We start from the raw sequence: 27,738 nt of genomic DNA, 5'->3' as shown, positions 1-27,738 counted from the left end.
AGGGCACCTGACAGTGTCACCCCCTATATACAGCACAGGGCACCTGGCAGTGTCACCCCCTATATACAGCACTGGGCACCTGTCAGTGTCACCCCCTATATACATCACAGGGCACCTGTCAGTGTCACCCCCTATATACATCACAGGGCACCTGTCAGTGTCACCCCCTGTATACAGCACAGGCCACCTGTCAATGTCACCCCCTATATATAGCACAGGGCACCTGTCAGTGTCACCCCCTATACACAGCACGGGGCACCTGTCAGTGTCACCCCCTACATACAGCACGGGGCACCTGTCAGTGTCACCCCATATATACAGCACAGGGCACCTGTCAGTGTCACCCCCTATAAACAGCACAGGGCACCTGTCAGTGTCACCCCCCTATATACAGCACAGGGCACCTGTCAGTGTCACCCCCTATATACAGCACAGGCCACCTGTCAATGTCACCCCCTATATACAGCACAGGGCACCTGTCAGTGTCACCCCCTATACACAGCACGGGGCACCTGTCAGTATCACCCCCTACATACAGCAAAGGGCACCTGTCTGTGTCACCCCTATATACAGCACAGGGCACCTGTCAGTGTCACCCCTATATACAGCACAGGGCACTTGTCAGTGTCACCCCCTACATACAGCACAGGGCGCCTGTCAGTGTCACCCCCTACATACAGCACAGGGCACCTGGCAGTGTCACCCCCTATATACAGCACAGGGCACCTGTCAGTGTCACTCGCCTATATACAGCACAGGGCACCTGTCCGTGTCACCCCCTATATACAGCACAGGGCACCTGTCAGTGTCACCCCTTATACACAGCACAGGGCACCTGTCAGTGTCACCCCCTACATACAGCGCTGGGCACCTGTCAGTGTCACCCCCTATATACAGCACAGGGCACCTGTCAGTGTCACCCCCTACATACAGCACAGGGCACCTGTCAGTGTCACCCCCCTATATACAGCACAGGGCACCTGTCAGTGTCACCCCCTACATACAGCACAGGGCACCTGTCAGTGTCACCCGCTATACACAGCACAGGGCACCTGGCAGTGTCACCCCCTATATACAGCACAGGGCACCTGTCAGTGTCACCCCCCTATATACAGCACAGGGCACCTGTCAGTGTCACCCCCCTATATACATCACAGGGCACCTGGCAGTGTAACCCCCTATACACAGCACAGGCACTTGGCGGTGTAACCCCCTATATACATCACAGGGCACCTGTCAGTGTCACCCCCTATATACAGCACAGGGCACCTGGCAGTGTCACCCCCTATATACAGCACAGGGCACTTGGCAGTGTCACCCCCTATATACAGCACAAGGCACTTGGCAGTGTCACCCCCTATATACATCATAGGGCACTTGGCAGTGTCACCCCCTATATACAGCACATGGCACCTGTCAGTGTCACCCCCTATATACAGCACATGGCACCTGTCAGTGTCACCCCCTATATACAGCACAGGTCACCTGTCAGTGTCACCCCCTATATACATCATAGGGCACTTGGCAGTGTCACCCCCTATATACAGCACATGGCACCTGTCAGTGTCACCCCCTATATACAGCACAGGTCACCTGTCAGTGTCACCCCCTATATACATCATAGGGCACTTGGCAGTGTCACCCCCTATATACAGCACATGGCACCTGTCAGTGTCACCCCCTATATACAGCACATGGCACCTGTCAGTGTCACCCCCTATATACAGCACAGGTCACCTGTCAGTGTCACCCCCTATATACAGCACATGGCACCTGTCAGTGTCACCCCCTATATACAGCACAGGTCACCTGTCAGTGTCACCCCCTATATACATCATAGGGCACTTGGCAGTGTCACCCCCTATATACAGCACATGGCACCTGTCAGTGTCACCCCCTATATACAGCACAGGTCACCTGTCAGTGTCACCCCCTATATACAGCATTACAGGGAACCCTGCGCCCAGCATAGATAGTAGTACCCCCTATACACAGCATTACAGGGAACCCTGCACTCAGCATAGCGGATAACAGCGCTTGTTACATTGTATATAGAGTATTTATAGAACACACGCAGCACAGGGGGGAGCTGGGGGGGACTCCGCCGGCCGACTCTGGTTCTCCATCTGTACTGCACACACATGACTATCACATGTTACATGCAGAATGCCCCGGTCATACACACACTCAGTGATTATATACCCGGAGTCCGGTGACTATATATCTGTATACAGGGAGGAGGGGCCCCTGCGCGAGGTTTATTATAAGGGATCACGTGACACCTCCCCCTATAATAATACTGTCACATATATATATATATATATATATATATATACACGAGGGGACCGCAGCCCCGACACCAGCAGCAGGCAGGGGACCGTGGGAATAATCCGGGGAGTGTTACCTGGTGTCCGGGCGCCGGTGCCCCTCGCTCTGCCAGGCTCGCCATCATCAGCCCCCCCCCTCCTCCTGCTGCTGCTGCTCAGGGAGGATTACTGGGCAGCCCCCCCAACGCGTCACCGGCACAGGACCGCCCCCCACCCCACACAGGACCGCCCCCCACCCCAATTACCTGTGCATGGTGTGACGTCACAGGCCTGCCCCCCATCCCAATTACCTGTGCATGGTGTGACGTCACAGGCCTGCCCCCCACCCCAATTACCTGTGCATGGTATGACACCACCAGCCTGCCCCCCACCCCATGCTGTCATTATGCCGTACACTGAGACCCCGCACCGTCACTATACCGTACACTGAGACCCCGCGCCGTCACTATACCGTACACTGAGACCCCGCGCCACCATTATACCATACACTGAGACCCCGTGACGCCATTATACCGTACACTGAGACCCCGTGCCGCCATTATACCGTACACTGAGACCCCGCGCCGTCATTATGCCGTACACTGAGACCCCGCGACGCCATTATGCCGTACACTGAGACCCCGCACCGTCATTATACCGTACACTGAGACCCCGCGCCGCCATTATACCGTACACTGAGACCCCGCACCGTCATTATACCATACACTGAGACCCCGTGACGCCATTATGCCGTACACTGAGACCCCGCACCGCCATTATGCCGTACACTGAGACCCCGCGCCGTCATTATGTCGTATACTGAGACCCCGTGCTGTCACTATACCGTACACTGAGACCCCGCGCTGTCACTATACCGTATACTGAGACCCCGCGCCGTCATTATGCCGTACACTGAGACCCCGCGCCGTCATTATGACCCCGCGCCATCATTTTACCGTACACTGAAACTCTGCGCCGTCATTATGACCCCGCGCCGTCATTATACCGTACACTGAGACCCCACACTGTAATTATGCTGTATACCACCATATAACACCATGTGCTGAGACCCTGCACCATCATTCCGCCACACACTGACACCCCATCCTGTCATTACGCCGTACACTGAGACCCCATACTGTCATTACGCCGTACACTGAGACCCCATACTGTCATTACGCCACACACTGAGACCCCATACTGTCATTACGCCGTACACTGAGACCCCATACTGTCATTACGCCGTACACTGAGACCCCATAGTGTCATTACGCCATACGCTGAGACCCCAGTGTCATTATGCCGTACGCTGAGACCTCATGCTGTCATTCCGCCACACACTGAGACCCCATACTGTCATTGCGTCGTACACTGAGACCCCATACTGTCATTACGCCGTACACTGAGACCCCATACTGTCATTACGCCGTACACTGACACACCATACGGTCATTACGCCGTACACCGAGACCCCAATATGCCATTACTCCGTACACTGAGACCCCATACTGTCATTACGCCACACACTGAAGGGTAAATATACTAAAGCTTCTAAAGCAGAGAATTGGTGAATTAGCTATAGAGTATTGTGCGGATCTGCCGGAGGGGCCGTGCGCACTACAACATCGGCAAACATCGGTCCCGCAGAAGGAACTCTGTGGCTTTCCACAAATATGGCCACTGTGGTTGCGGCACTGCGAGCGAGAGCTGAGCCGCATGCAGAACCCCACCCATTACAGGCCCGCAGCACAACCTTTATTTGTGTGTCTCCAACAATTGGGCTAATTCAGACCTGATTGAGGGCCTAATTCTGAGTTGATCGCAGCATCAAATTTTTTAGCAGTTGGGCAAAACCATGTGCACTGCAGGGGGGGGGGGCAGATGTAACATGTGCAGAGAGTTAGATTTGAGTGGGGTGTTAAAACTAAAATCCAAATTGCAGTGTAAATATAAAGCAGCCAGTATTTACCCTGCACAGAAACAAAAAAAAACACCCAAATCTAACTCTCTCTGCACGTTACATCTGCCACACCTGCAGTGCACGTGGATTTGCCCAACTGCTAACAAACTTGCTGCTACGATCAGATGTGAATTACCCCCCTAGGCCCAGTATCAGGTACTTGCGATTTAGTATGCAACTGCGCGCACATTCACAAACGTAGTTCACGCGTGCGCAGTAGCAAAACATCGCCCATTTGCCAAAACATCAACACTGTGTACAAATCGGAATCAGGCGTCATTCACTACTACAATGTATGTGGATATTAGAAGTCACCAAGTAGACCTGTAACTTTGTAACTGCACGAGGCTGTAGGCTGAAATCAGAAGTGTCCTCTAGTATAATAATTTACCATACGGAGGACTTAATTCCATATAATGCTTAATTCTTCCTAGCAAACACTGACGTGATGACATCAGAACTCATGGCCGTTGTCGAGCCGGCCTGATGAGGTTGACTGCGTTTCCTACGATAGGAAACATGGTGCCCGGACCGTCTGCATATACAGCCATACTGCGCAGGCAAAGGTCTACCTCTATATGATGCGATCGCACCGCGGGACGGCGCCACATATGCTGGACGGCCGTGTCCTGTGCTGGGCGGCCCCCTGCATGGGAGTAGTACGATCGCAGCTTTTCCTAATTTAGCAACAACTGTGATCATCTTTGAACAACCCCCTTAATGCACAGGAGCCACCGGGAGCCGTTCCGGAGGCTTCCACAGCTATTCGAATCTGCCCCAAAATGTATCTGCAACACAAATACAGCTGAAGCTGCCGTCTTAGGCAAGCAGCGCGATCTGGCGCATGTTACGCCATCCGTCCACCTGCGTCTCTCCGGGAGAAGTCGCTCCATGCGTTTGGGATAAGTAAATGGAAGAGGAATCAGCTCCCACTAGGCCCTAGGTGAATCCGGCGTGTATTATAGGGCTCAGTCCACGCCCTGCACGGTTTTGGCAGACACTAGAGGAACGTGTGTACACAAGCTGATTGCATGAACTCATCGCTGCCAATTCTGCGAGATAATATTGTGGGCAGCTCAGGTCACCCCCGATACGGCTGCAATTATGTGTGAAGTGATTATATTTATTGGCGCATGGGATGCCCCACTTTAGTTATCAGCAATCTGCGCTTTTATCACTTTACGTTGTCAGATATCTCTATAGCTATTGTTTTTCTGCAGCACGAGTATAATATAATGAGTTCTGTGTTCTAGGCCAGAGTTCCTGTGGCGTAATCTGATAGAACGTCACTGCGCCAAGAACAGGCCGGTTCTCGCCAATCTGAAGACGGAGAAAACACTGAACCAAAATAACTTGACCGTATCGGTAAATGCCGAAAGCAGGGGCACGTCTCACTGATATCTTATGGTGACTTTATGCTGGGATAATCCTTACTGTCCTGCAATGCATGTTTGCACAGATGTGTCTGCCGCTACATGGCGATACTGACTGAATGCTACTTATAAGGTTGTCTGATTGGCCACATATACACAAACATGTATGATAGACACACACATGTTCTAAGCTCCAGGCAAGCAACCCGTGCCCATCATATAAAGCAGCATCCTGCAGCGTGCACAGGCATTACAAAGTGCCCATTGTATCCCAGATGATCTCACACAGGGTAATCCCGAAAACCTGACCAGCTGGAAACTCTTGAGGAGATAAAAATATACGCTGGGTGAATAGAGCTGGTTCCTTATTTGGGCCCCGGAATTGTCGGTGTGTATTCTGTGCCTCTAAGGAGACGTTTGTGGTGGAGCTGAGAGGAAGTTACAAACTAATAATATTCACCACAGACGTGGGGAGGCTCTGACCTGACATGTTTTCCTGTCTTCCCCGAGCACATAGGATGCAACCGCTGCCAAATCTTCTGAGTGGATTCAGAATGTAATCGCTCCCAGGGCGTCACCTCTGCGAGTACAAACTTCAGCAAAATGAGGTGGCTTCTTGCTGTAAATGACTTACATGTGCTATAGACAACTATCCAAAATAATACTATATAACAGGGGTGGCCAACCAGTCAGAGGCAAAGAGCAAAAAATCTTATTAGGTACGTCAAAGAGCCGGCATCGAGCCGAAGGCATGCATACAAAAATGGGGTGTTTCCTTGTGCCTGCTAGGCCACTTCCCTGGTATAAAATACATTTAAAAAGATCCACATAAAAAATATTGAAAAAGCCAGATTCACATAATACACTTCAATTCCCCCATATGTCACTCCAGCCAGCTCCCTCAAGTGTCACTCCTGTTAGCACACTCCCATGTCACTCCATCCAGCTCCCACATGAGTCATTCCTGCCAGCCCTCTCCTTTGTCACTCCTGCCAGGACCCTCATGTGTCATTGCAGCAGCCCCTTATGTGTCCTCTGCCAGTGGGTGTCTCACCTCTAGTTTCTGGCTCCCTCAGTTCTCAGCCACCGTAGTGCTGCCGCCTGTCTGGCTGGAGTGCAGCAGTTTCCGGACCTGTTGTGGTCAAGTCAGGAGCCACATTTGAATAAAGAAAGAGCCTCATGTGGCTCAAGAGCCACAGGTTGGCCACGGCTGCTATATAAGAACTAAACCTGCCCTCCTCTCCATGAGTATCAGATCAGGTCTGTTTCTTTACCAAGTCTGTTAGAGGTTGCTTACTGCTGATGACATATTTATGCGCATGTCCATCACACATCTCAAGGCCTTACCTGCGATCAGCATACATAAGTTATTAGTGGCCATTTATACTAATATGTAACGAATTACACTTCCAGCTGATCTAATACATATGGAAAGGTATGTGGTTTATATAAAGTACAATCTGCACGTACAATAACAGGGGTTATGCGGACACAGCAGCCCCTCAGAGAACGTGTTACGGGGAAGGAAGCAGATGTCACCTCCGAAACATAACAGGAAACCCTGCAGCCCAGCTGGTTCATCAGTTACTGGCAATACCAGAGAGCAGCTAAACGCTGCGTAACGCTGACATACTGTGTGCGCAATTTATTACACAGGTGCGATAATTGTAACTTTCAGCTGTTGGCGGCTTCCTCATTATTTACAGCAATTGTTGGATACTGAGCATCATTCTTCCGTACGGATAACAGAGATTATATTCAGCCCTAGATCACCTCCAGAGAGCAGTGGTGCAAGCAGAAATTCTTTCTTAGTGGTACGGATAGAAAAAAATAGGCGTAGTCACGCGTCATAAGGGGGCGTGGTCACACAAAACTAGGGGAGTCCATTACACATTATGCCACACACTGTACTGCTTATTACACATTATACCAGACACCATAATGCTCATTGCACATTATGCCACACACCGTAATGCTTATTACAAATTATGCCACACACCGTAACACCCATTACACATTATGCCACACTCCGTAATGCCCACTACACATTATGCCAGACACTGTAATGCCCATTACACATTATGCCAGACACCGTAATGCCCATTACACATTATGCCACACACTGTACTGCTTATTACACATTATTCCATACACCGTAATGCCCATTACACCACACACCGTAATGCTTATTACACATTATGCCACACACCGTAGCACCCATTACACATTATGCCAGGCACCGTAACACCAATTACACATTATGCCAGACACCGTAACACCCATTACACATTATGCTAGACACCGTAATACCCATTACACATTATGTCACACACTGTACTGCTTATTACACATTATTCCATACACCATAATGCCCATTACACATTATGCCACACACTGTACTGCTTATTACACATTATTCCATACACCATAATGCCCATTACACATTATGCCACACACCGTAATGCTTATTACACATTATGACACACACCGTAACACCCATTACACATTATGCCAGGCACCGTAACACCAATTACACATTATGCCACACACCATAATGCTTATTACACATTATACCAGACACCATAATGCTCATTGCACATTATGCCACACCGTAATGCTTATTACACATTATGCCACACACCGTAACACCCATTACACATTATGCCACACTCCGTAATGCCCGCTACACATTATGCCAGACACCGTAATGCCCATTACACATTATGCCAGACACCGTAATGCCCATTACACATTATGCCAGACACCATAATGCCTATTACACATTATGCCCCACACGGTAATGCCTAGTACATATTATACCACACACAGTAATGCCCATTACACATTATGCCAGACACCGTAACACCCATTACACATTATGCCACACACCGTAATTCCCATTACATATTATGCCAGACACCGTAATGCCTATTACACATTATGCCACACATGGTAATGCCTATTACATATTATACCAAAGACCGTAATGCCCATTAAACATTATGCCAGACAACGCAATGCCCATTACACATTATGCCACACACCGTAATGCCTATTACATATTATACCACACACAGTTATGCCACTGACACCATTTTATGTCCCACGCACAAAAATGCCCCTTATAAATGATGCCCCACAGTAAGGCTTTTATTTACTTGCTGCCAGGGGTTTCATGGCAAAAGATGCAGCTTTCTGCATCTTCTCAGCGTTCCCGGCACTATAACACTATACATGCAGTGGCGTAATTACACATTTTGCGCCCCCACCCCCCCTCCCATGGTATTTTAGTGACGCTTACACACATAATGCCCCCTGCAGTGCTGCTTACACGCATAATGCATTGCTCCCTGCAGTGCTGCTTACACGCATAATGCCCCCTGCAGTGCTGCTTACAAGCTAAATGTACCCTGTAGTGACGCATACACACACAATGCCCCCTGCTGTGCCGCTTACACACACAATGCTCCCTGCTGTGCCGCTTACATACACAATGCCCCCTGCTGTGCCGCTTACACATACAATGCCCCCTGCTGTGCTGCTTACACACACAATGCCCCCTGCTGTGCCGCTTACACACACAATGCCCCCTGCTGTGCCACTTACACACACAATGCCCCCTGCTGTGCCGCTTACACACACAATTCCCCCTGCTGTGCCGCTTACACACACAGTGCTCCCTGCTGTGCTGCTTACACACACAATGCCCCCTGCTGTGCTGATTACACACACAATGCCCCCTGCTGTGCCGCTTACACACACAATGCCTCACTAGTGTCACTTACATACATAATGCCCCCTGCAGTGTCTCTTACACACATAATGCCTCTAGTAGAACTTACCGCCCTACATACTCGATGCCAGCGATTTCTTGCTCATTGCCAGGTGTTACATGCTCATTGTCAGGGATTTCTTGCTCATTGCCAGGTGTTACATGCTCATTGTCAGGGGTTTCTTGCTCATTGCCAGGTGTTACATGCTCATTGTCAGGGGTTTCTTGCTCATTGCCAGGTGTTACATGCTCATTGTCAGGGGTTTCTTGCTCATTGCCAGGTGTTACATGCTCATTGTCAGGGGTTTCTTGCTCATTGCCAGGTGTTACATGCTCATTGTCAGGGGTTTCTTGCTCATTGCCAGGTGTTACATGCTCATTGTCAGGGGTTTCTTGCTCATTGCCAGGTGTTACATGCTCATTGTCAGGGGTTTCTTGCTCATTGCCAGGTGTTACATGCTCCTTGTCAGGGGTTTCTTGCTCATTGCCAGGTGTTACATGCTCCTTGTCAGGGGTTTCTTGCTCATTGCCAGGTGTTACATGCTCATTGTCAGGGGTTTCTTGCTCATTGCCAGGTGTTACATGCTCATTGTCAGGGGTTTCTTGCTCATTGCCAGGTGCTACATGCTCCTTGTCAGGGGTTTCTTGCTCATTGCCAGGTGCTACATGCTCCTTGTCAGGGGTTTCTTGCTCATTGCCAGGTGTTACATGCTCATTGTCAGGGGTTTCTTGCTCATTGCCAGGTGTTACATGCTCATTGTCAGGGGTTTCTTGCTCATTGCCAGGTGTTACATGCTCATTGTCAGGGGTTTCTTGCTCATTGCCAGGTGTTACATGCTCATTGTCAGGGGTTTCTTGCTCATTGCCAGGTGTTACATGCTCATTGTCAGGGGTTTCTTGCTCATTGCCAGGTGTTACATGCTCATTGTCAGGGGTTTCTTGCTCATTGCCAGGTGTTACATGCTCATTGTCAGGGGTTTCTTGCTCATTGCCAGGTGTTACATGCTCATTGTCAGGGGTTTCTTGCTCATTGCCAGGTGTTACATGCTCATTGTCAGGGGTTTCTTGCTCATTGCCAAGTGTTACATGTTCATTGTCAGGGGTTTCTTGCTCATTGCCAGGTGTTACATGCTCATTGTCAGGGGTTTCTTGCTCATTGCCAGGTGTTACATGCTCCTTGTCAGGGGTTTCTTGCTCATTGCCAGGTGTTAAATGCTCATTGTCAGGGGTTTCTTGCTCATTGCCAGGTGTTACATGCTCATTGTCAGGGGTTTCTTGCTCATTGCCAGGTGTTACATGCTCATTGTCAGGGGTTTCTTGCTCATTGCCAGGTGTTACATGCTCCTTGTCAGGGGTTTCTTGCTCATTGCCAGGTGTTACATGCTCCTTGTCAGGGGTTTCTTGCTCATTGCCAGGTGTTACATGCTCCTTGTCAGGGGTTTCTTGCTCATTGCCAGGTGTTACATGCTCATTGTCAGGGGTTTCTTGCTCATTGCCAGGTGTTACATGCTCACTGTCAGGGGTTTCTTGCTCATTGCCAGGTGTTACATGCTCCTGGTCAGGGGTTTCTTGCTCGTTGCCAGGGGTTGCCTGCTCACTGCGGACAGAGACCCTGTGCCCTGCCCATATTTTTAATGGTACTCTGTACCACCCTACTTTTCCCACTGCCAGAGAGTAAGGCGTCTAGTTATTAATAGCAGGCACAAAGGCTCATTTGCAGCCGTAGCTTAGCGCAGTGATAAAAAAAAGCTCCTGTCGCCATCATTTATTTACAAGACCAAACAACAGCCATGAGCGATACTGTCCTGGAGCATTAACAAGGGGTTAACAAAGGAAGGACAGAGACGGCGAAAGGAGAAAGGATTGCAGCGGTATTTAGCTAAGCTTTCCCCGTGCAAAGCGAGACCTGGCGACTCTATATATACGATAGCACCGCTACCACCGGCGCTGACCCTTCCATGTGTACCTCCGGCACTTACACCCGCTTCACCTTCCACTATGTAATAAGAAGACATGTGTGCGCCCCCGCTGGTAGGGGTACTATGACGACAGGCGGCGCGGGGTGGACACTGGGTCCAAGGGTTTAGAGAAGCTGCAGGACCTAGAACAAACGCCTTTGAAGATTGCTGCAGAATTTGACCTTTATCCTCCAGTATTTGTTATTGGATATCGTCTCTTATCGCCCAAACTTCCCAGCGGTGAGGACTGTGCGTGTTTCTGCTCATAACCCTGAGCAAAGTGCAGGGAACACTTATTGTGCTTGGTTGTGTCCCCCCATACTAGGAAAACTGGCACGTCACCATTAGAGTGTAAGCTCCGGGGCACAGGATGTGGATGGAGAATAAGTGGTCTTACATATATTAAAGTCAGGAATTTCCATTCTCCCAAGGCAGATGCACATTGAGAGGCGGAAGAATGCAGGACGGAGGCCAATATCACTACCACTCTGCTTATGGGGGGAGGGGGAGAGGAAGGCCGCAGGGGGGGGGAGCATGGTATCACATATCTCTACAGAGTAATAGAGAACTTCTGTGCTGCTGTCTGAGGACCCTACTCAGAGGCGGTGAGGGGGCGTCTGTGGTGATCTACTGATGTGCAGGACGTATCACATCCATTTGTGTAACAGGAATGGTTGCGATGTGTTGCGTCATGCTACTGCTACTGTGCAGCATGTAGTCACTATTATCCTGCAACATACATGACAAATACTGCGCACATGAGCAGAGACCGGTGACATTTATTATATATACCCATTGAGGTGATATGTGGGCTACTGACGTCACTGGGGCACGAGGCACGACAGGTGTTATATGTCCATGATGTCAACAGATCCAACTACATTAATATGGTATCTGCATTTAGGCCCAGATTTATCAAACCTTGGAGCGTGATAAATTGCACGGTGATAAAGTATCAACCAATCAGCTTCTAGCTGTCATATTACATGCTGTTTGAAAAATGACAGCTAGGAGCTGATTGGTTGGTACTTTATCACAGTGCAACTTATCACTCTCCAAGGTTTGCTAAATCTGGGCCAAAATGCAGATACCTTATTAATGTAGTTGTATCTATTGACATCATGGAGATATACAGTAACATCTGTTGTGCCTCGTGCCTCAGTAGCCCACAAAGTGCCTCCCTACGATGAAAACACACAGAGAGCTGCTCTATGAAATGCCTCGACCGTTATTCTCACTGCGCAGTCGGTACACATACCTCGCTAGACGCACAGCGACACGAGAAGCAGCTAGTAACAGACATCAGTTAGTACATAGGCTCAGGATACGCTGCAGTACCCGGACAAAGACCAGCAAACAGCGGATTATATATCAGGTTTAACTGCTTTTTACTATGTAACCGTCCTGTCTGTGAGAACCCTGACCTCTAGTGTGGGGGTCTATTAATAGTACTGGCGGAATGCCCCAGGTCAGGATGTGCAGTGACAGCTCAATGTCAAGTGACAGAAAAGTTAAGGTCAAACACGACTGGACATCAAAGAGCGACAGTGACAGTGACAAAGAGCTGTCCCCTCCCGCCGGCTGCAGAATGATCAGATCAGTGTCCTTCATCCAGGTCTCCGTATCTCAGGTCCCCCGGCGCCTGCACATGATGGGACACAGAATGATCTAATCAGTGTCTTTCATCCAGGTCTCCATATCTCAGGTCCCCCTGCCGCCTGAGGACCTGAGATATGGGACACAGAATGATCGGATCAGTGTCCTTCATCCAGGTCTCTGTATCTCAGGTCCCCCCCGCCACCTGCACATGATGGGACACAGAATGATCGGATCAGTGTCCTTCATCCAGGTCTTCATATCTCAGGTCCCCCCGCCACCTGCACATGATGGGACACAGAAAGATTGGATCAGTGTCCTTCATCCAGGTCTCCGTATCTCAGGTCCCCCTGCCACCTGCAGATGATGGGACACAAAATGATCGGATCAGTGTCCTTCATCCAGGTCTCCGTATCTCAGGTCCCCCCACCGCCACCTGCACACGATGGGACACAGAATGATCTAATCAGTGTCTTTCATCCAGGTCTCCGTATCTCAGGTCCCCCCGCCACCTGCACATGATGGGACACAGAAAGATTGGATCAGTGTCCTTCATCCAGGTCTCAGTATCTCAGGTCCCCCCGCCACCTGCACATGATGGGACACAGAATGATCGGATCAGTGTCCTTCATCCAGGTCTCCGTATCTCAGGTCCCCACACCACCTGCACATGATGGGACACAGAATGATCGGATCAGTGTCCTTCATACAGGTCTCCGTATCTCAGGTCCCCCCGACACATCCACATGATGGGACACAGAATGATAGGATCAGTGTCCTTCATCCAGGTCTCCGTATCTCAGGTCTCCCCGCCGCCTGCACATGATGGGACACAGAATGATCGGATCAGTGTCCTTCATCGAGGTCTCCGTATCTCAGGTCCCCCCGCCACCTGCACATGATGGGACACAGAATGATCGGATCAGTGTCCTTCATCCAGGTCTCCGTATCTCAGGTCCCCCCGACACCTGCACATGATGGGACACAGAATGATCGGATCAGTGTCCTTCATCCAGGTCTCTGTATCTCAGGTCCCCCTGCCGCCTGAGGACCTGAGATATGGGACACAGAATGATCGGATCAGTGTCCTTCATCCAGGTCTCCGTATCAAAGATCCTCCCTCTCCCCGCTAGCCGGCTGCACATGATGGGACACAGAACAATCTGATAAATGCCTATCATCCTGGTCTACGTATCTGAGGTCGCCCCGCCACCTGCACATGATGGGACACAGAATGATTGGATCAGTGTCCTTCATCCAGGTCTCCGTATCTCAGGTCCCCCCGCCACCTGCACACAATGGGCCACAGAATGACCGGATCAGTGTCCTTCATCCAGGTCTCCGTATCTCAGGTCCCCCCGCCACCTGCACACGATGGGACACAGAACAATCTGATAAATGCCCATCATCCAGGTCTCTGTATCTCAGGTCCCCCTGCCGCATGCAGATGATGGGACACAGAATGATCGGATCAGTGTCCTTCATCCAGGTCTCCATATCTCAGGTCCCCCCGCCGCCACCTGCACATGATGGGACACAGAATGATCTAATCAGTGTCTTTCATCCAGGTCTCCGTATCTCAGGTCCCCCCGCCACCTGCACATGATGGGACACAGAAAGATTGGATCAGTGTCCTTCATCCAGGTCTCAGTATCTCAGGTCCCCCCGCCACCTGCACATGATGGGACACAGAATGATCGGATCAGTGTCCTTCATCCAGGTCTCCGTATCTCAGGTCCCCCCGCCACCTGCACATGATGGGACACAGAATGATCGGATCAGTGTCCTTCATCCAGGTCTCCGTATCTCAGATCCCCCCGCCACATCCAGATGATGGGACACAGAATGATCGGATCAGTGTCCTTCATCCAGGTCTTCATATCTCAGGTCCCCCCGCCACCTGCACATGATGGGACACAGAATGATCGGATCAGTGTCCTTCATCCAGGTCTTCATATCTCAGGTCCCCCCGCCACCTGCACATGATGGGACACAGAAAGATTGGATCAGTGTCCTTCATCCAGGTCTCAGTATCTCAGGTCCCCCGCCACCTGCAGATGATGGGACACAGAAAGATTGGATCAGTGTCCTTCATCCAGGTCTCCGTATCTCAGGTCCCCCTGCCACCTGCAGATGATGGGACACAAAATGATCGGATCAGTGTCCTTCATCCAGGTCTCCGTATCTCAGGTCCCCCCGCCGCCACCTGCACATGATGGGACACAGAATGATCTAATCAGTGTCTTTCATCCAGGTCTCCGTATCTCAGTTCCCCCCGCCACCTGCACATGATGGGACACAGAAAGATTGGATCAGTGTCCTTCATCCAGGTCTCAGTATCTCAGGTCCCCCCGCCACCTGCACATGATGGGACACAGAATGATCGGATCAGTGTCCTTCATCCAGGTCTCCGTATCTCAGGTCCCCACACCACCTGCACATGATGGGACACAGAATGATCGGATCAGTGTCCTTCATACAGGTCTCCGTATCTCAGGTCCCCCCGACACATCCACATGATGGGACACAGAATGATCGGATCAGTGTCCTTCATCCAGGTCTCCGTATCTCAGGTCCCCCCGCCGCCTGCACATGATGGGACACAGAATGATCGGATCAGTGTCCTTCATCCAGGTCTCCGTATCTCAGGTCCCCCCGCCACCTGCACATGATGGGACACAGAAAGATTGGATCAGTGTCCTTCATCCAGGTCTCAGTATCTCAGGTCCCCCCGCCACCTGCACATGATGGGACACAGAATGATCGGATCAGTGTCCTTCATACAGGTCTCCGTATCTCAGTTCCCCCCGCCACCTGCACATGATGGGACACAGAATGATCGGATCAGTGTCCTTCATCCAGGTCTCCGTATCTCAGTTCCCCCCGCCACCTGCACACGATGGGACACAGAATGATCGGATCAGTGTCCTTCATCCAGGTCTCTGTATCTCACGTCCCCCCGCCACCTGCAGATGATGGGACACAGAATGATCGGATCACTGTCCTTCATCCAGGTCTCCGTATCTCAGGTCCCCCCGCCACCTGCAGATGATGGGACACAGAATGATCGGATCAGTGTCCTTCATCCAGGTCTTCGTATCTCAGGTCCCCCCGCCACCTGCACATGATGGGACACAGAATGATCTAATCAGTGTCTTTTATCCAGGTCTCCGTATCTCAGGTCCCCCCGCCACCTGCACATGATGGGACACAGAATGATCTAATCAGTGTCTTTCATCCAGGTCTCCGTATCTCAGGTCCCCCCGCCACCTGCACATGATGGGACACAGAATGATCGGATCAGTGTCCTTCATCCAGGTCTCCGTATCTCAGGTCCCCCCGCCACCTGCACATGATGGGACACAGAAAGATTGGATCAGTGTCCTTCATCCAGGTCTCAGTATCTCAGGTCCCCCCGCCACCTGCACATGATGGGACACAAAATGATCGGATCAGTGTCCTTCATCCAGGTCTCCGTATCTCAGGTCCCCCCGCCACCTGCACATGATGGGACACAGAATGATCGGATCAGTGTCCTTCATCCAGGTCTCCGTATCTCAGGTCCCCCCGCCACCTCCAGATGATGGGACACAGAATGATCAGATCAGTGTCCTTCATCCAGGTCTCCGTATCTCAGGACCCCCCGCCGCCTGCAGATGATGGGACACAAAATGATCGGATCAGTGTCCTTCATCCAGGTCTCCGTATCTCAGGTCCCCCCGCCGCCACCTGCACATGATGGGACACAGAATGATCTAATCAGTGTCTTTCATCCAGGTCTCCGTATCTCAGGTCCCCCCGCCACCTGCACATGATGGGACACAGAAAGATTGGATCAGTGTCCTTCATCCAGGTCTCAGTATCTCAGGTCCCCCCGCCACATGCACATGATGGGACACAGAATGATCGGATCAGTGTCCTTCATCCAGGTCTCCGTATCTCAGGTCCCCCCGCCACCTGCACATGATGGGACACAGAATGATCGGATCAGTGTCCTTCATCCAGGTCTCCGTATCTCAGGTCCCCCCGCCACCTCCAGTTGATGGGACACAGAATGATCGGATCAGTGTCCTTCATCCAGGTCTCCGTATCTCAGGACCCCCCGCCGCCTGCACATGATGGGACACAGAATGATCGGATCAGTGTCCTTCATACAGGTCTCCGTATCTCAGTTCCCCCCGCCACCTGCACATGATGGGACACAGAATGATCGGATCAGTGTCCTTCATCCAGGTCTCCGTATCTCAGTTCCCCCCGCCACCTGCACACGATGGGACACAGAATGATCGGATCAGTGTCCTTCATCCAGGTCTCTGTATCTCACGTCCCCCCGCCACCTGCAGATGATGGGACACAGAATGATCGGATCAGTGTCCTTCATCCAGGTCTCCGTATCTCAGTTCCCCCCGCCACCTGCACACGATGGGACACAGAATGATCGGATCAGTGTCCTTCATCCAGGTCTCTGTATCTCACGCCCCCCCGCCACCTGCAGATGATGGGACACAGAATGATCGGATCACTGTCCTTCATCCAGGTCTCCGTATCTCAGGTCCCCCCGCCACCTGCAGATGATGGGACACAGAATGATCGGATCAGTGTCCTTCATCCAGGTCTTCGTATCTCAGGTCCCCCCGCCACCTGCACATGATGGGACACAGAATGATCTAATCAGTGTCTTTCATCCAGGTCTCCGTATCTCAGGTCCCCCCGCCACCTGCACATGATGGGACACAGAATGATCTAATCAGTGTCCTTCATCCAGGTCTCCGTATCTCAGGTCCCCCCGCCACCTGCACATGATGGGACACAGAATGATCTTATCAGTGTCTTTCATCCAGGTCTCCGTATCTTAGGTCCCCCCGCCACCTGCACATGATGGGACACAGAATGATCTAATCAGTGTCCTTCATCCAGGTCTCCGTATCTCAGGTCCCCCCGCCACCTCCACATTATGGGACACAGAATGATCTGATCAGTGTCCTTCATCCAGGTCCTTGTATCTCAGGTCCCCCCGCCACCTGCACACGATGGGACACAGAACAATCTGATAAATGCCCATCATCCAGGTCTCTGTATCTCAGGTCCCCCTGCCGCCTGCAGATGATGGGACACAAAATGATCGGATCAGTGTCCTTCATCCAGGTCTCCGTATCTCAGGTCCCCCCGCCACCTGCACATGATGGGACACAGAATGATCTAATCAGTGTCCTTCATCCAGGTCTCCATATCTCAGGCCCCCCGGCGCCTGCACACGATGGGACACAGAATGATCTGATCAGTGTCCTTCATCCAGGTCTCCGAATCTCAGGTCCCCCCGCCACCTGCACACAATGGGCCACAGAATGATCGGATCAGTGTCCTTCATCCAGGTCTCCATATCTCAGGTCCCCCCGCCACCTGCACACGATGGGACACAGAACAATCTGATAAATGCCCATCATCCAGGTCTCTGTATCTCAGGTCCCCCTGCCGCCTGCAGATGATGGGACACAAAATGATTGGATCAGTGTCCTTCATCCAGGACTCCGTATCTCAGGTCCCCCCGCCGCCACCTGCACATGATGGGACACAGAATGATCTAATCAGTGTCTTTCATCCAGGTCTCCGTATCTCAGGTCCCCCCGCCACCTGCACATGATGGGACACAGAAAGATTGGATCAGTGTCCTTCATCCAGGTCTCCGTATCTCAGGTCCCCCCGCCACCTGCACACAATGGGCCACAGAATGATCGGATCAGTGTCCTTCATCCAGGTCTCCGTATCTCAGGTCCCCCCGCCACCTGCACACGATGGGACACAGAACAATCTGATAAATGCCCATCATCCAGGTCTCTGTATCTCAGGTCCCCCTGCCGCCTGCAGATGATGGGACACAAAATGATCGGATCAGTGTCCTTCATCCAGGTCTCCGTATCTCAGGTCCCCCCGCCGCCACCTGCACATGATGGGACACAGAATGATCTAATCAGTGTCTTTCATCCAGGTCTCCGTATCTCAGGTCCCCCCGCCACCTGCACATGATGGGACACAGAAAGATTGGATCAGTGTCCTTCATCCAGGTCTCAGTATCTCAGGTCCCCGCGCCACCTGCACATGATGGGACACAGAATGATCGGATCAGTGTCCTTCATCCAGGTCTCCGTATCTCAGGTCTCCCCGCCACCTGCACATGATGGGACACAGAATGATCGGATCAGTGTCCTTCATCCAGGTCTCCGTATCTCAGGTCCCCCCGCCACCTCCAGATGATGGGACACAGAATGATCGGATCAGTGTCCTTCATCCAGGTCTCCGTATCTCAGGACCCCCCGCTGCCTGCACATGATGGGACACAGAATGATCAGATCAGTGTCCTTCATACAGGTCTCCGTATCTCAGTTCCCCCCGCCACCTGCACATGATGGGACACAGAATGATCGGATCAGTGTCCTTCATCCAGGTCTCCGTATCACAGTTCCCCCCGCCACCTGCACACGATGGGACACAGAATGATCGGCTCAGTGTCCTTCATCCAGGTCTCTGTATCTCAGGTCCCCCCGCCACCTGCAGATGATGGGACACAGAATGATCGGATCAGTGTCCTTCATCCAGGTCTCCGTATCTCAGGTCCCCCCGCCACCTGCACATGATGGGACACAGAATGATCTAATCAGTGTCTTTCATCCAGGTCTCCGTATCTCAGGTCCCCCCGCTACCTGCACGTGATGGGACACAGAATGATCTAATCAGTGTCCTTCATCCAGGTCTCCGTATCTCAGGTCCCCCCGCCACCTGCACATGATGGGACACAGAATGATCTGATCAGTGTCCTTCATCCAGGTCTCCGTATCTCAGGTCCCCCCGCCACCTCCACATTATGGGACACAGAATGATCTGATCAGTGTCCTTCATCCAGGTCTCCGTATCTCAGGTCCCCCCGCCACCTCCACATTATGGGACACAGAATGATCTAATCAGTGTCCTTCATCCAGGTCTCCGTATCTCAGGCCCCCCGGCGCCTGCACACGATGGGACACAGAATGATCGGATCAGTGCCCATCATCCTGGTCTCCGTATCTCAGGAACATGCTAAGACTTGTCCCCCCTGAGTGTACATTCCCAGATCTTCTCCACCAATCACAGAGCTGCTCATAGGAGCACTCCTCTGTGCCTGGACCATCAATCACTGAGGAAGCTGCAGATCTCTCCGCACATGGACAGTCTTCAGGCTCATGAGGCGTGGATTCAGGCCACGCTTGGCTCAGTCTAGATCAGAGGTTCTCAAACTCGGTCCTCAGGACCCCACACAGTGCATGTTTTGCAGGTAACCCAGCAGGTGCACAGGTGTATTAATTACTCACTGACACATTTTAAAAGGTCCACAGGTGGAGCTAATTATTTCACTTGCGATTCTGTGAGGAGACCTGGAAAACATGCCCTGTGTGGGCCCCCGAGGACCGAGTTTGAGAACCTCTGGTCTAGATGGTGGCACTACAACGCCTTACATGATAGTGCTGCGGACCTCAGTGCCTCTATCGTCACATCAGGTTACTATGGCTGGGAAGGGAAATCGGAACCTGGCCGCTCACTGAATCTGCCCCAAGGACTGTGGATTCCAGAAGTGATACTGTGCATTTAACATAAACTAAACAACACACCACTTCTGCTACATACATCCAACATCAGAATAAGAACGTTATCTGCATCCAGCATTAAGACGGAGAGAAGTGATACTGTGCATTTGTCAGTATGTACAGAATAGGAACACATCAAGAATTCCAGACAACATACAGAAGAATAGGAATTGCACTGTGCAGACCCCGGGAGAAGTAGTACTGAGCAGCCGTCACACAGGCTGGGAAAGGACAATCTTATTATAATGAGATACTCTGCAGAAGAGAAAGAGTAGGTTATTGCACATCTGATTTGTGACATATTCCCCCTGCGGAGAATCACTCCCCCCGGCGCGAGGACAATGATTGGACGCTGGAGGAACATAGCAGGCCGTGCGCTGACATATATGTAGACTGAGTCACTAGTACAATAGCCAGATGTTAGGGAGAGCTGGGAGAGGATTATTCTGCAAAAGGGACATCTCCTATATTCCCCCAGATATACCTCCTGCCGTATCCCACCAATGTGACCCCACAGTGACGTATCCTCCACCTTATCTGCTGCCACCGTGTCACCCAGCCCTGGCCTCTGTATGGGGCGCCTTTACCTCCCGGGGGAGGTTCATATGTAACATGTGCAGAGAAAGAGTAAGATCTGAGAGTGGAGTGTTCTAGCTGAAATATAAATTGCAGCGTCAGAATAAAGCCAGCCAGAATCTGTGGGCTACATGCAGAGACAGCCATGCACAATATTAATACATGTATATACCCCCTGCATTGCAGCGTGACGTCTACAGCTACTCAGCTCAGACTCGGCCTGCAGCGTTATCTGTTGTGCAGCAGCTGTGTGACTGCCCCAGATAAGGGACTTACAGATATGTACCCGTAATGCAGCGTTCATGTATTCCTGAAGACAGTGTCATTGGTTCACATCACACAACTGTGCCAAGTGTCGCACAGGATATGGCAGTGTGTGGACTCATACAGCAGTATAGAGTAGTACAGCACAGCACAGGATATGGCAGAGTGTGGCCTCATACAGCAGTATATCGTAGTACAGCACAGCACAGGATATGGCAGATTGTGGCCTCATACAGCAGTATAGAGTAGTACAGCACAGCACAGGATATGGCAGAGTGTGGCCTCGTACAGCAGTATAGAGTAGTACAGCACAGCACAGGATATGGCAGAGTGTGGCCTCGTACAGCAGTATAGCACAGCACCGGATACGGCAGAGTGTGGCCTCGTACAGCAGTGTAGCACAGCACCGGACACGGCAGAGTGTGGCCTCGTACAGCAGTATAGCACAGCACAGGATATGGCAGAGTGTGGCCTCGTACAGCAGTATAGAGTAGTACAGCACAGCACAGGATATGGCAGAGTGTGGCCTCGTACAGCAGTATAGAGTAGTACAGCACAGCACAGGATATGGCAGAGTGTGCCCTCGTACAGCAGTATAGCACAGCACCGGATACGGCAGAGTGTGGCCTCGTACAGCAGTATAGCACAGCACAGGGTATGGCAGAGTGTGGCCCCGTACAGCAGTGTAGAACAGCACAGGATATGGCAGAGTGTGGCCTCATACAGTAGTATAGAGTAGTACAGCACAGCACAGGATATGGCAGAGTGTGGCCTCGTACAGCAGTATTGCACAGGATATGGCAGAGTGTGACCTCATACCGCAGTATAGAGTAGAACAGCACAGCACCGGATACGGCAGAGTGTGGCCTCGTACAGCAGTGTAGCACAGCACAGGATATGGCAGAGTGTGGCCTCGTACAGCAGTATAGCACAGCACAGGATATGGCAGTGTGGCCTCGTACAGCAGTGTAGCACAGCACAGGATATGGCAGAGTGTGGCCTCGTACAGCAGTGTAGCACAGCACAGAATATGGCAGAGTGTGGCCCCGCACAGCAGTGTAGAACAGCACAGGATATAGCAGAGTGTGGCCCCGTACAGCAGTGTAGCACAGCACAGGATATGGCAGAGTGTGGCCTTGTACAGCAGTGTAGCACAGCACAGGATATGGCACAGTGTTTACTCGTACAGCAGTGTAGCACAGCACAGGATATGGCAGAGTGTGGCCTCGTACAGCAGTGTAGCACAGCACAGAATATGGCAGAGTGTGGCCCCGCACAGCAGTGTAGAACAGCACAGGATATAGCAGAGTGTGGCCCCGTACAGCAATGTAGCACAGCACAGGATATGGCAGAGTGTGGCCTCGTACAGCAGTGTAGAACAGCACAGGATATGGCACAGTGTTTACTCGTACAGCGGTGTAGCACAGCACAGGATATGGCAGAGTGTGGCCTTGTACAGCAGTGTAGCACAGCACAGGATATGGCACAGTGTTTACTCGTACAGCAGTATAGCACAGCACAGGATATGGCAGAGTGTGGCCTCGTACAGCAGTATAGCACAGCACAGGATATGGCAGAGTGTGGCCCCGTACAGCAGTGTAGCACAGCACAGGATATGGCAGAGTGTGGCCCCGTACAGCAGTGAACCACAGCACAGGATATGGCAGAGTGTGGCCTCGTACAGCAGTGTAGCACAGCACAGGATATGGCAGAGTGTGGCCTCGTACAGCAGTGTAGCACAGCACAGGATATGGCAGAGTGTGGCCCCGTACAGCAGTGTAGCACAGCAAGGATATGGCAGAGTGTGGCCTCGTACAGCAGTGTAGCACAGCACAGGATATGGCACAGTGTTTACTCGTACAGCAGTGCAGCACAGCACAGGATATGGCAGAGTGTGGTCTCGTACAGCAGTGTAGCACAGCACAGAATATGGCAGAGTGTGGCCCCGCACAGCAGTGTAGAACAGCACAGGATATAGCAGAGTGTGGCCCCGTACAGCAGTGTAGCACAGCACAGGATATGGCAGAGTGTGGCCTCGTACAGCAGTGTAGAACAGCACAGGATATGGCACAGTGTTTACTCGTACAGCGGTGTAGCAAGCACAGGATATGGCAGAGTGTGGCCTCGTACAGCAGTGTAGCACAGCACAGGATATGGCACAGTGTTTACTCGTACAGCAGTATAGCACAGCACAGGATATGGCAGAGTGTTGCCTCGTACAGCAGTATAGCACAGCACAGGATATGGCAGAGTGTGGCCCCGTACAGCAGTGTAGCACAGCACAGGATATGGCAGAGTGTGGCCCCGTACAGCAGTGAACCACAGCACAGGATATGGCAGAGTGTGGCCTCGTACAGCAGTGTAGCACAGCACAGGATATGGCAGAGTGTGGCCTCGTACAGCAGTGTAGCACAGTACAGGATATGGCAGAGTGTGGCCCCATACAGCAGTGTAGCACAGCAAGGATATGGCAGAGTGTGGCCTCGTACAGCAGTGTAGCACAGCACAGGATATGGCAGAGTGTGGCCTCGTACAGCAGTGTAGCACAGCACAGGATATGGCAGAGTGTGGCCCCGTACAGCAGTGTAGCACAGCAAGGATATGGCAGAGTGTGGCCTCGTACAGCAGTATAGCTCAGCACAGGATATGGCAGAGTTTGGCCTCGTACAGCAGTATAGCACAGGATATAGCAGAGTGTGGCCTCGTACAGCAGTGTAGCACAGCACAGGATATAGCAGAGTGTGGCCTCGTACAGCAGTATAGCACAGCAAGGATATCGCAGAGTGTGGCCTCGTACAGCAGTATAGCACAGCACAGGATACGGCAGAGTGTGGCCTCATTCAGCAATATAGAGTAGTACAGCACAGCACAGGATATGGCAGAGTGTGTCCTCATACAGCAGTATAGAGTAGAACAGCACAGCACAGGATATGGCAGAGTGTGGCCTCGTACAGCAGTGTAGCACAGCACAGGATATGGCAGAGTGTGGCCTCGTACAGCAGTATCACCATATGATGGAGGGTATATAGCAGCAGATCACCATATGATGGAGGGTATATAGCATAGTGTGCCCCTATAGCAGTATCACCATATGTTGGAGGGTATATAGCATAGTGTGCCCCTATAGCAGTATCACCATATGGAAAGTATATAGCATAGTGTGCCCCTATAGCAGTATCACCATATGGAAAGTCTATAGCATAGTGTGCCCCTATAGCAGTATCACCATATGGAAAGTATATAGCATAGTGTGCCCCTATAGCAGTATCACTATATAGAAAGTAAATAGCATAGTATGCCCCTATAGCAGTATCGCTATATGTTGTATGGTATATAGCATAGTGTGCCGCTATTGCAGTATCACCATATGATGGAGGGTATATAGCATAGTGTGCCCCTATAGCAGTATCACCATATGTTGGAGTGTATATAGCATAGTGTGCCCCTATAGAAGTATCACCATATGATGGTGTATATATAGCATAGTGTGCCCCTATAGCAGTATCACCATATGTTGGAGGGTATATAGCATAATGTGCCCCTATAGCAGTAACACCATATGATGGAGGGTATATAGCATAGTGTGCCCCTATATGTTGGAGGGTATATAGCATAGTGTGCCCCTATAGCAGTATCGCCATATGATGGAGGGTATATAGCATAGTGTGCCCCTATAGCAGTATCACCATATGATGGAAGGTATATAGCATAGTGTGCCCCTATAGCAGTATCACCATATGATGGAAGGTATATAGCATAGTGTGCCCCTATAGCAGTATCATCATATGATGGAGGGTATATAGCATAGTGTGCCCCTATAGCAGTATCATCATATGATGGAGGGTATATAGCATAGTGTGCCCCTATAGCAGTATCACCTTATGATGGAGGGTATATAGCATAGTGTGCCCCTATAGCAGTATCACCATATGATGGAGAGTATATAGCAGTATCACATGATGGAGAGTACATTGCATATTGTGCCCCTATAGCAGTATCACCATATCATGAAGAGTATATAGCATAGTGTGCCCATATAGCAGTATCACCATATGTTGGAGGGTATATAGCATAGTGTGCCCCTATAGCAGTATCACCATATGATGGAGTGTATATAGCATAGTGTGCCCCTATAGCAGTATCGCCATATGATGGAGGATATATAGCATAGTGTGCCCCTATAGCAGTATCACCATGTGTTGGAGGGTATATAGCATAGTGTGCCCCTATAGCAGTATCACCATATGATGGAGAGTATATAGCATAGTGTGCCCCTATAGCAGTATCACCATATGATGGAGGGTGTATAGCATAGCGTGCCCCTATAGCAGTATCACCATATGTTGGAGGGTATATAGCATAGTGTGCCCCTATAGATGTATTGCCATATGTTGTATGGTATATAGCATAGTGTGCCCCTATAGCAGTATCACTATATGTTGGAGGGTATATAGCATAGTGTGCCCCTATAGCAATATCACTATATGTTGGAGGGTATATAGCATAGTGTGCCCCTATAGCAGTATCACCATATGATGGAGGGTATATAGCATAGTGTGCCCCTATAGCAGTATCACCATATGATGGAAGGTATATAGCATAGTGTGCCCCTATAGCAGTATCACTATATGATGGAGGGTATATAGCATAGTGTGCCCCTATAGCAGTATCACCATATGATGAAGAGTATATAACATAGTGTGCCCCTATTGCAGTATCACCATATGATGGAGGGTATATAGCATAGTGTGGCCTCGTACAGCAGTATCACCATATGATGGAGGGTATATAGCAGCAGATCACCATATGATGGAGGGTATATAGCATAGTGTGCCCCTATAGCAGTATCACCATATGTTGGAGGGTATATAGCATAGTGTGCCCCTATAGCAGTATCACCATATGGAAAGTATATAGCATAGTGTGCCCCTATAGCAGTATCACCATATGGAAAGTCTATAGCATAGTGTTCCCCTATAGCAGTATCACCATATGGAAAGTATATAGCATAGTGTGCCCCTATAGCAGTATCACTATATAGAAAGTAAATAGCATAGTATGCCCCTATAGCAGTATCGCTATATGTTGTATGGTATATAGCATAGTGTGCCGCTATTGCAGTATCACCATATGATGGAGGGTATATAGCATAGTGTGCCCCTATAGCAGTATCACCATATGTTGGAGTGTATATAGCATAGTGTGCCCCTATAGAAGTATCACCATATGATGGTGTGTATATATAGCATAGTGTGCCCCTATAGCAGTATCACCATATGTTGGAGGGTATATAGCATAATGTGCCCCTATAGCAGTAACACCATATGATGGAGGGTATATAGCATAGTGTGCCCCTATATGTTGGAGGGTATATAGCATAGTGTGCCCCTATAGCAGTATCGCCATATGATGGAGGGTATATAGCATAGTGTGCCCCTATAGCAGTATCACCATATGATGGAAGGTATATAGCATAGTGTGCCTCTATAGCAGTATCACCATATGATGGAAGGTATATAGCATAGTGTGCCCCTATAGCAGTATCATCATATGATGGAGGGTATATAGCATAGTGTGCCCCTATAGCAGTATCATCATATGATGGAGGGTATATAGCATAGTGTGCCCCTATAGCAGTATCACCATATGATGGAGGGTATATAGCATAGTGTGCCCCTATAGCAGTATCACCATATGATGGAGAGTATATAGCAGTATCACATGATGGAGAGTACATTGCATATTGTGCCCCTATAGCAGTATCACCATATCATGAAGAGTATATAGCATAGTGTGCACATATAGCAGTATCACCATATGTTGGAGGGTATATAGCATAGTGTGCCCCTATAGCAGTATCACCATATGATGGAGTGTATATAGCATAGTGTGCCCCTATAGCAGTATCGCCATATGATGGAGGATATATAGCATAGTGTGCCCCTATAGCAGTATCACCATGTGTTGGAGGGTATATAGCATAGTGTGCCCCTATAGCAGTATCACCATATGATGGAGAGTATATAGCATAGTGTGCCCCTATAGCAGTATCACCATATGATGGAGGGTGTATAGCATAGCGTGCCCCTATAGCAGTATCACCATATGTTGGAGGGTATATAGCATAGTGTGCCCCTATAGATGTATTGCCATATGTTGTATGGTATATAGCATAGTGTGCCCCTATAGCAGTATCACTATATGTTGGAGGGTCTATAGCATAGTGTGCCCCTATAGCAATATCACTATATGTTGGAGGGTATATAGCATAGTGTGCCCCTATAGCAGTATCACCATATGATGGAGGGTATATAGCA

The 27,738-nt window shown here is 50.4% G+C and overlaps 1 protein-coding gene across 3 annotated transcripts in view; it reads right to left on the bottom strand.

The window, feature by feature from the left end:
* BCAT1 (branched chain amino acid transaminase 1) overlaps positions 1–27,738 on the bottom strand; it is a 128,737-nt gene that overhangs the window by 98,928 nt on the left and 2,071 nt on the right. Inside the window, exon 1 of one of the 3 annotated variants that reach the window (XM_063929366.1) lies at positions 21,330–21,352. The exons of 1 other annotated variant lie outside the window; for it this stretch is intronic. In XM_063929366.1, coding sequence (XP_063785436.1) covers positions 21,330–21,338 — 9 coding nt within the window. In that variant the 5' untranslated portion in view covers positions 21,339–21,352. Of the gene's footprint in view, positions 1–2,404; positions 2,496–21,329; positions 21,353–27,738 lie in introns of those variants that run through there. One more of the 3 variants, XM_063929365.1, reaches the window with a different exon arrangement.

Source organism: Pseudophryne corroboree, chromosome 6, assembly GCF_028390025.1.
Source record: "Pseudophryne corroboree isolate aPseCor3 chromosome 6, aPseCor3.hap2, whole genome shotgun sequence".
In the NCBI taxonomy this organism is placed as follows: Eukaryota; Metazoa; Chordata; class Amphibia; order Anura; family Myobatrachidae; genus Pseudophryne; species Pseudophryne corroboree.
This window is presented reverse-complemented; position numbering and strand designations above follow the sequence as displayed.